At 27.1% G+C, this 9,700-nt stretch overlaps 1 protein-coding gene across 3 annotated transcripts; it reads right to left on the reverse strand.

The window, feature by feature from the left end:
* Nucleotides 1-39: 39 nt before the first annotated feature.
* Nucleotides 40-7,584, reverse strand: LOC123267407 (ATP-binding cassette sub-family G member 1-like). 3 transcript variants are annotated; one of them, XM_044732022.1, is made up of 8 exons: nt 7,382-7,584; nt 6,865-7,038; nt 3,385-3,695; nt 2,605-2,989; nt 1,131-1,378; nt 884-1,052; nt 688-788; nt 40-607 (listed from the first exon to the last, which is right to left on the reverse strand). In XM_044732022.1, exons 2-8 carry the CDS (start codon nt 7,025-7,027, stop codon nt 104-106), a joined length of 1,881 nt encoding a protein of 626 aa, XP_044587957.1. In that variant the 5' UTR covers nt 7,028-7,038; nt 7,382-7,584; the 3' UTR covers nt 40-103. The 3 variants fall into 3 exon arrangements, with proteins under 3 accessions (XP_044587957.1, XP_044587955.1, XP_044587956.1); XM_044732020.1 differs by having other exon boundaries at nt 7,312-7,584; XM_044732021.1 differs by having other exon boundaries at nt 7,436-7,583.
* Between the last annotated feature and the right edge of the window lie 2,116 nt (nt 7,585-9,700).

Below are 9,700 nucleotides of genomic sequence, written 5' to 3' on the forward strand. Positions count from 1 at the left end.
ATTATTAAAGGTTTTTTGTTTAAAAAAATATAAACGGTATAAATATGTATAAATTGTTAATAACTTAAATTGTATAATAAAATTAATATCAATTACCATCATGTTATTTGAGAACGTTAGCGATCCGCCATCTTAAAATCGTGTAAATAAACGCGTGAAGAAAAACAATCCAGCCGCATAGTATGCAAATTATTATCGGAAAAGTTGTCGAAGGCATGTCCATGTACGACAAAATAAATTTTGGCTTGCGGAGGATGCAAAAATCGGCATCACAATTCAATACAGGCCGATCATTGCCGTAAACAGCTTGCATTATTCCCTCGAAAGCGTAGCGGTAAAAACTTATTGCCGATACGGGATAAAAGTATGAAGACATCTCGGAGAATTTGATGAAAAAACCCGCGAATAATAACAAGGGAATGTTCAGAGCTGGCACGATAAAACAACCAATCTGGGGTTCGAATATTGCACCTGCGAGAACTCCAAATGATTGGGCTAACATCGATATCAGGAAGCATATTATCCATACCTTCATGAACCTGTCCCATTCTAAGGGCTGGCCAGTCAACCAATAAGCTGTTATTAAGAAACATGTCGGGCAAAGTATCTGTGAAGAAAATAATTATTTATGTATTTTTATTACTTATTGATAATATAAAGTTTACAAGAAGTTAAAAATAAATATACCTGTAGCGGGAGATCGGTAATTATTTTAGAGAGATAATAAGTACATAGTCCGTACCAATTGTTTAAGTATTCTCTTATGAATACTGCTGATTCAATAGGAACTGAAATTAAATTAATTTTATTGTAAAAATGATTTAATTTGGAAATCAATTTTTTTAAAGCGAAATTCAAGTGGATATTCGACTAAAAAACTTACACATTTGTAATGCAGGCATAGCAGTACTAAAAAATAAAAACAGAATGAAGAAAAAATAACTAGCAATATTACTGGGAGTTTTACTGGCATCTTTTCCAAAATCCCGAAAAACAAGACCCAGCAGTAGCCCAACACCAATATGAACGGGTAGCCTCAATTTAGTCATGGCCTGAAACATAATCAATTATTAATAACTTATAATTTATAAAAAAAAAAAAAGAAAAATATAAATACAAGATAAAATTACGTTATCTCGTCGAATGCAAATAGCTGCTCGCCAAAGAAGAACGTCAAGTTCATTAATCCAAGATGCCTTGCACTGTTTTTCACAACTCTCTTCTTCATCTTCTTTGTCTTCAAAGTCATTATTCGAAAGAACTGTCTCGTCATTGGAATCAACTCTGACACTTTTCAAAAACGCAGAATGAAAGTTACTGGAAATTTTTCTGACGAGCTGTCGATCGCCATTTTGTTGTCCTGTCGCTATTTCGATGACTGCAATAAACTATCTAATTATATTACATCACTTTGAGATATAATTTTAAAATATTTGCTAAATTTAAATAATTTTTTAGATTTTAATAACAACTAGCAACCTTCAATCACAATGTGACTGCTGAGATTTACAGATTATGAATATGAAAATTTTGGCTTAATGATTTTTTTATATATCTAATCACACTATACATAGTTTGGGTACTTTTTAAATAATTTTTTTAAAATAATAGTGCTATGACTGGATTCATTACAAATAATTTAATAGACGAATATGACGAAAAAAATTTATAGAACTAACAAAGTAATAAAAACTGCTCCAAAAATTGACTATTGATGAAAAATATGAAGAACCGCAGGCATCAAAAATTATTGTCAAGACCTTTTTGATGATACAAAATTCAACTGTAAAAATTCATTTTAAAATAATAATATACTCATCACAAAATTTTCCTTATTCTCTCAAATTATTTAAATCATAAATACTACACCACTCAAAAAATATCAAAACCAATTTACAATAAAGAGACACCCGTTACAAAATTTTTCTTATTGTTTTAATTATATAAATTAATTTTTTATCTATAACCACATTGACATGTACAAAACTAAATAAATAAATTATTATAAAATTCGAATTTATCTAGGACTACCTCGAAAAAATATAATAAATTAATTATTGCTGAAAAGCATATGAAACATCGAAAAAGTACAAATTCAGATCAAGATCTTCCCAATGGTGCTAAATTCAATTAAAAGAACTCATTTTATCATATAAATACGCGAGAGACAAAAATTTTCTTATTCTCTTGATTATATAAATTAAATTATTATGAAAAAAATTTATTAAAAAAATTCCACACATGTAGAAAATAAAAAAAAATTTAAAGTAAGAATTTTTAAAAATATTTGTTTTATCATAATTAATTGTGATAAAAATTCAAAAATTTGTCAGATTTCTCTACTGATTTCAGTATCACAAATTTAATACCGTAGATTTTTTTTACATTTTTTTTTTAGTGTAAATATTTTAACAAATTTAATGAGTGTTTAATTTGACTCGTTATAAAAGAAAAAAAGTGAAAGATGCGCCCGTGTAGAAAATTTAAGCAATTATGTATGCAAATAATTATTAACCAAAATGAGATTATCAATATTTAAAAAAAATTTCCAGATGTCTGCTTATTTTAATATTATAATTACTAACTTAAATAATAAAATATTACCGAATTCACAGATGTTGTAAAAAGATGGACAAGCAAAGCCCGCTTGCTCAAAAGTTTCGACAAGATTAACCCGAGGTCCGCAATAAAGATCCTGGCCATCAGCAAGCACCAAGATGTTGTCGATCAAGGTCACAATCTGACTACTAGGCTGATGGATTGAGCAAATTATCGTGCAACCTTCTTGAGACAATCTCCTCAATAAACTCATTACTTGGTATGAAGACGCCGAGTCTAGCCCACTCGTCGGCTCATCCAAAATCAAAACCTGGGAGTTTGACACTATTTCGACTCCAATTGATAGCCGTTTTTTTTCTCCCCCGCTCAGGTTTGCAGCCATTGTGCCCAGACATTCCTGTAGTCCCAGATTTTCAGCGACTTTGTTTACCTGAAAAATGAATAATTAATTAGGTGATAAATAGAGCCACGATTTTACCTTAATTTTGAAATAAATGGTTTAAATGTTTGATATTAAAGCGAGAATATTGGTCTTATAGAAAAAAATTTAAAATTAAAAGTTTATTAATTTAATTTTCTACAAAAAATGTCTCTTATGATTTTTTTATTCGACCAATATTTTAACCGTAAATCCAAAATTAAATTAAGATTCAAAATGAATAATTCAATTTTTGCTAAATATGAAAATCTTAATTTTTAAATTACAGCTTTTTTATTGGTTCTGAGAAAAAATTGTGACATTTTTTATAGAAAATTTAATTTTGAACAACCTTGTGATAAGTAATAAAGAAGAAATTGAATACTTTTGAAGTGTAAAATACTCACAACGTCTCCCAAAGATCTACCGGCACTTATACGAACTTTTAATCTCGTTGCGAAGTATAAAGTCTCCTTAGTAGTGAGCATTGGCAAGAGTTCAAAATCCTGTGGTATATAACTCGTGAGTTTGCGTAAATGATCAGAATTAACCTGAATTCCATTGACTCTGATACTTCCACGCAAATTTGAGCTTTTAAAACCGCAGAGGCTACTCAGCAGACTCGTTTTTCCGGCGCCTGATGGTCCTATTATTGTGTTGAGAGAACACGCACGAAAGTGACCACATACGTCCCGTAAAATTTCTTTTGTGCATTTCCCTGAAAAAACAAAGATTTATAAATTATTCTTTCCTTTTTAATTTAAATTTTGATTTTAAAATAAAATTATTAACTAGGAAAATTTTTCTAATTTATTTTATTTATTTAAATTACTTTGATGCCAAGGCATTGGCCGAATGGAAAAAATATACAATGGTAGTTTATTTAAAGTACACGTAAGAGATTTAGTATTTAATTTATATAATAATTGTAATTTTAATCAGAAGAATAGAAGAAAAAATTATAAGTGAATTTATAGTAGACGTCACTAGCCCTTATTTAATACAAAAATACAAAAATAAATTCAACATTAAAATATGAATATTTTGAAGAATAGCTCAAAATTTAAATCAGAATATGAACAATATAAATTATATAATTAGTATAAATCATATAAATCAGCTCATTTTAATCAAGATCAACTAAAAAATTGAAAATAAACTATTTATTTGTCCCAGATAAATTTTTAATATCGATTACATAAATAATTATTGATGAGTTTTTTTCCGCTTCTGATTGGTTAAAAACAAATTGATTTAAAACAAATTTTTTGAATCAATTTCCAAAGAAGTAAATAAATTAATATTCGAAGAAAATACACCGAGATTTTAAAAATTATTAAATACTTTTATTATCGTTATCAATTAAAGAACGTTAAAATGAATTAAATTAAAAAATGTTAAAGCAACATAAAATTTTTTTTAATAAAAATAAATGTTTTAACATTAAAATTATTATCAATTAAAAACAAATAACCAATTTGAATCAAAATAAATACTGTTTTATGAGAAATCATTCCGTAGACTTTATGAAAAATTACTGAATTTTTTTCTCAAAGATTTTCAAAAAATTGAAATAAAAAAAAAATAGCTTTTGTATGCTTTTGAGCTCTTCTAGCTCAAAAGTTTGATAGAAGGTTGATAAACCACTATTTTTTGAATTTTCAAATCGCAATAACTTTTGAATGAATATACCGATTTTCACGCGGATGGTGGCATTCAACGCAGTTTTTTAAGTTTCATAAAGAATCTTCAAGTTTAAATTGATAGAATAAGAAATTTCGGAGAAATTCCAAAAAAACACTTTTTTCGGTTTTCTTTCGTCAACGATAACTCACGAACGAATCAACCGATTTTGACCGGGTTTGCGGTGATCGACGTGGTTTTTTTTTATCTTAAGAGCTGATTAGTTTTTGGGATTGATCGGTAAAGCCGTTTAAAAGTTATTCCAAAAAAACCTCATTTCAAAAATTTTTTTTTTTGTAGTTTTTTGAGATTTTTCAAAATCTACTGCTTCGAATCGGTCTAAATGGTATTCAAAATCTAAGCTCAGTTGAGCCCTTTCGAATGGCACCAACTGCGATTAAATCGGTCGACCGTTCAAAAGTTATGAGAGGTTTACATTAGGGTGGTTCATTTCCGCAAAAAAATTTTTTTTTTCGGTGCTCATGCAAAATATTAATCTAGAAAACATATATATAGAATAAAAATATAGAAAAAAAAATTCTTACCAAGTTTGAGCTCTTAATAATAATTTTAAGTACTTACAATAAAAATTTAAAGTTTTACCATTTAAAATGCATGTAAAAAATTTTTTTTTTTTTTCAAATTTCTAATGCTTGCCCGGCTTTTACAATATTGCAAATCGGTTTGATGGACCTTGTGGGGAATTTCACGCTCTTTAAAATAGCTTCTGAGTTTTTTTGTGTAACTCGCACTGGTTCACCGGTAGGAGTCGTCAAAGTACAGTTTTTGAAAAAAATATATTTTCTTTTAATTTTTCGAGCAAACCGCCAAAAGTAGGAAGAAAAAAAGGACTGACTCATAAAAAAAAAGTTATCCGACCAATATTTAATGAATTTACAACCATTTTTATACCGGAAAACGTAAGAAATTGATAAATACTAACTCATAATGTTATTTAGATTCATTTTTTCTATTCATTACCATTATATTTCCCTACACTAAGAACTTTTTTAAAATTAGTATGATTTTTTACTCATAATGAATACAAAAACAACACATGAATTCATAAAAAAGCAACAAAAATTTAATCAAAATATACAGAAGGTTACGTTATTATGTAAAATGCTTGAAATGTGATAAACATCTAAATAGTTATAAAAAACAAGTTAATAAATTTCAAATAATTACTAATGTTATTGAAAACATATCAAGATTTTAAAGCTGAATATAGTTTTTTGGCGCACGTTGAGAAGTCTTTTCTACATTGTTGAACCATTAATAATAAATATGTACCAAACTTGTTAAATTTTTCAATGAGTGCAACACATCGTTCGGCAGTATCATTAACAACACGTAGTTTTTTTAAAGTTTCGCAGCAAGTAATGTATTCTTGATCTGTTTCCTACAAATCAAGGTCGATGTCTAGAAATTCACATGTCAAATTAAACTTATCCAAAATAGTGAGAGATTCTTGAGTCACAAAATCACTTATACGTTTAGACATTATTTCAAGCTTTTTCGGAAAAAAATTTGCGGAAATGAACCACCCTAGTTTACATACATCCCCACACACACACACACAAACACACACACACACACGCGCGCACTCATACATACATGCATACAAACATACAGACACCATCGCGGGAATAGTCAGGGAAGCTTACAAGACCTTGAAACGTCGAGATCCGATGAAAACTCGATTTTCGAAAAACGGGGTAAAAACAGTAACTTCCCGATTTTCTTAGCGGGAAGTTACAAATATTCTGAGTTAATACTTAGATTTTTGATTTCAAATCTACTAATTAAAAAATTTTAAAAAGTCTTAAGGTGGAAAATAGCTGGAAGTTTCTGAGATAGCTTATAGCTTCATCGTCTTGAATTAAATAGAAAAATTCTCAAGCTGAAAAATTTATCTTGGCTTAAATAAATTTTAATTGAGAAAGATTTTTGTCTTGATTCAAAACGATGAAGCTCTTCAAAATGATTTTCTTAGTTCAATAATTTTTCTCTTAAATCAAGTAAATTTTTGTTTCACAGATAATAAGTAGAATAATTTCAAAAAATAATCTAGATTTTCAATATAAATGACTGCAGAAAAAACATCGATAAATAATTTTTATTACGACGCGTATTTTAATATAATGCGTAATTTTCCACGCGTTAATTTCTAATGGATTTATCTTAATATTATTATCATTCACCTTTTTGACTTACGCGTACCGAGTAATTCAAATCTTTGAAGTCAATGTTTTTGCCATCACCAATAGACTTTTCCACCAACAAATTATTTTTAATACTGCCAATATTGATAATAGCTCCATTCATAGACAATTGGTTTAAAAGAACATCATTTTCAAGACTCATGTTTCATTACTCTGAAAAAAATTGATAAATAAAATAATCATTATTAAAATTATCATCAAAACAAAAAAATAAGTGCATGAGTATAAAAGTACATTTTTTAAATTAAAATGCAATTGAATGTTATCAACTACCAAATATTAATTTAAATCTGTCCATTATCCAAGACAAACTTTTACGTAATGGTCAAAATAATTTGTTAATTATTTTATTATATTTTTGACTTATATTAATAAGATGATTTCTATTAAAATTCAAATTTAAATGATTAAATAAAATAAACGCACTGTATTACTCATCCAAACATTAAAAATAGTATAATATATAGATCACTGTCACTTGAGATTAATCTCTTGCCTGATTGTGAATAGAAACAATGAAATTAATAATTAGAATTTATAATTATTATACTTTGTATTCCGTTGAGTGCTCGACAAATTAAGTAATAGATTGATGGCAGACCGTGGATAAGCTGAGTCCAACTGCGACTGATAAAAAGACGCTGTCTTTGTATTTTATAAACTCAACCGACCATGATGGAGCTGAATATTTGGGAGGGAGAACAGAGAAGGATATAATCTCGTATTTAATAAACAATAAAAATTTACTTAAAGATTAAATTTAAGTTCTTATACTTATACTTATGCTCGACAGTGAGTGAGTGAGTTAACGCAACACTGCAAGTGCTGCACTGTATGTTTTTTATTAGGGTACTGCGCGTGTAATTTATTTTAATTCGCAATAACTTTATAGTTACTTTCACAAAGTTGAATGGACGAGTGGAAAGTATGCTGCTTGACTAGTTTCAATCCCGGGTTTTACTTTAATTTATATTTGGAAAAATCATATTTCACATAGATTAAGAAGATTAACGCCACATTGTATTGTTTAAAGACTCGGAAAAATATTTTCACTCCTGAAATAAGGAAATTATTAGTAGCAGCTATAGTTTGGCCATTAATTGATTATTGTTTTATAGTACTTATAGATTCTAATGCAGAAAATGATTTAAAATTACCGCGTTCTTTAAATAATGCAATAAGATTCATCTTTAATCTTCGCCGAGATGAACATATTACACCGTATAGGCAAGAATTAAAATGGTTATCAGTTAAATCTAGAAGACTTTATTTTCTAGCTACTTATTGTTATAAATTGTTATCTATTGGTAAGCCTAGTTATCTAAGAGAATTATTTAGAGAAGATGATTCAAGAAGGTCTGAGAGATTAGCGATCAAAAACAATAATGTTAATTTTTTAATTCCAAAATTCTCAACATCATATCTGAAACATTCATTTGTGATTTTAGCAATACGTCTCTGGCAAAAACTACCAGTAGATGTATTGGACGCGAGTTCCTTAGAGATATTTAAAAAGAACATGTTTGAGTATCTATTATCTAATGATTTCTAACATAATTGTTAATTTGACGTATCTACCTTACCTGTGCAATATATGTATTTTAATTGAATCTATGGAATTTTAAATCTTAATTTATAAGTTTACGATATAGTTTATTTCAAATCATTCTAACTCAAGGGCCTTAAAAGCGTATTCTTATTATAATTGGCTTTGTTTAAATCTCAGTGTTTAAATTTTATTAACTAAATTCTATTATCTAAATCATATTAATAAATCTAAATTTTAGTATACCAAAAAATTAAAAAATCTCAATATTTAAATATTCATAACTATAAACCAAAACTTATATCCAAATATTACAATTAATTATTCGACTGAATATTTTAATGTAGCCTCTTATCTATCTATATTTTGTATTTTATATAATTTTAAGTAACTTTGTAAATAATCTAATGTATACTTATATTCATACACATTTCAAATGTAATTTAAATACCTTGCCATTCGGCCTGGGCTTTGGCATTTTTCATGAATAAATAAAAATATTTTTTTTTTCGTCTATCTTTATTCAAAAGATTTTCTTTGCTCTTGTATTTATAAATCAGTTTAAAGTTTGGATAATTAGATCTACAGTTAAGCTTTAGTTGATTATAATTTTTTAAATTTTTTGTAATGCTATAATAATTTTTTTCTAAATTTTGGATTTTTACAGTGGCTTATGAAGTTATTATAATTAAAAACAAGTTTTATGTTATATTTATTCAAAATTTATTTATAAATTGTTAAGCTTCCAGTTATTGAATGGAAATTAATCTTTTATGAATATGATACTGAAATCAGCAGACATCTGACGATTTTTTTGATTTTTATTAAAAATTAACTATAAAAAAAATGTTTTTAAACAAATTTTCACATGCAATTTTCTTCAACTTCTAGATGTAGAATTTTTTAAAAATAATTTATTTGTTCAATTAAAAAAATTGACAGATGACTGTTAATTTCAATATAATTTACTAATATATTAATTGTTAAGAAACTTCCAGAACTTAGGATAGAAATTTTTTGATATATAAATCAATAAGATTTTTGTTACTCGTTTTGATTGTATCAATACTCGTTGAGATAGTTAAAAAAGATAGTTTATTTTACAGAAAATTCAAGTTTCTTAGTTTTGAACAGCTTCATATTTTTCCATTAAAGTTGGATCAATTTTTTTGTGAGTTTTAAGAATATTTTCTTTTGTAATTATGAATCCAAGATAATAACTTATAATAAGAATTTAATTTCTTTTTTTACAATTTTACATTGACTGCA

This window comes from Cotesia glomerata, linkage group LG6 (genome assembly GCF_020080835.1).
Source record: "Cotesia glomerata isolate CgM1 linkage group LG6, MPM_Cglom_v2.3, whole genome shotgun sequence".
Taxonomy (NCBI): domain Eukaryota; kingdom Metazoa; phylum Arthropoda; class Insecta; order Hymenoptera; family Braconidae; genus Cotesia; species Cotesia glomerata.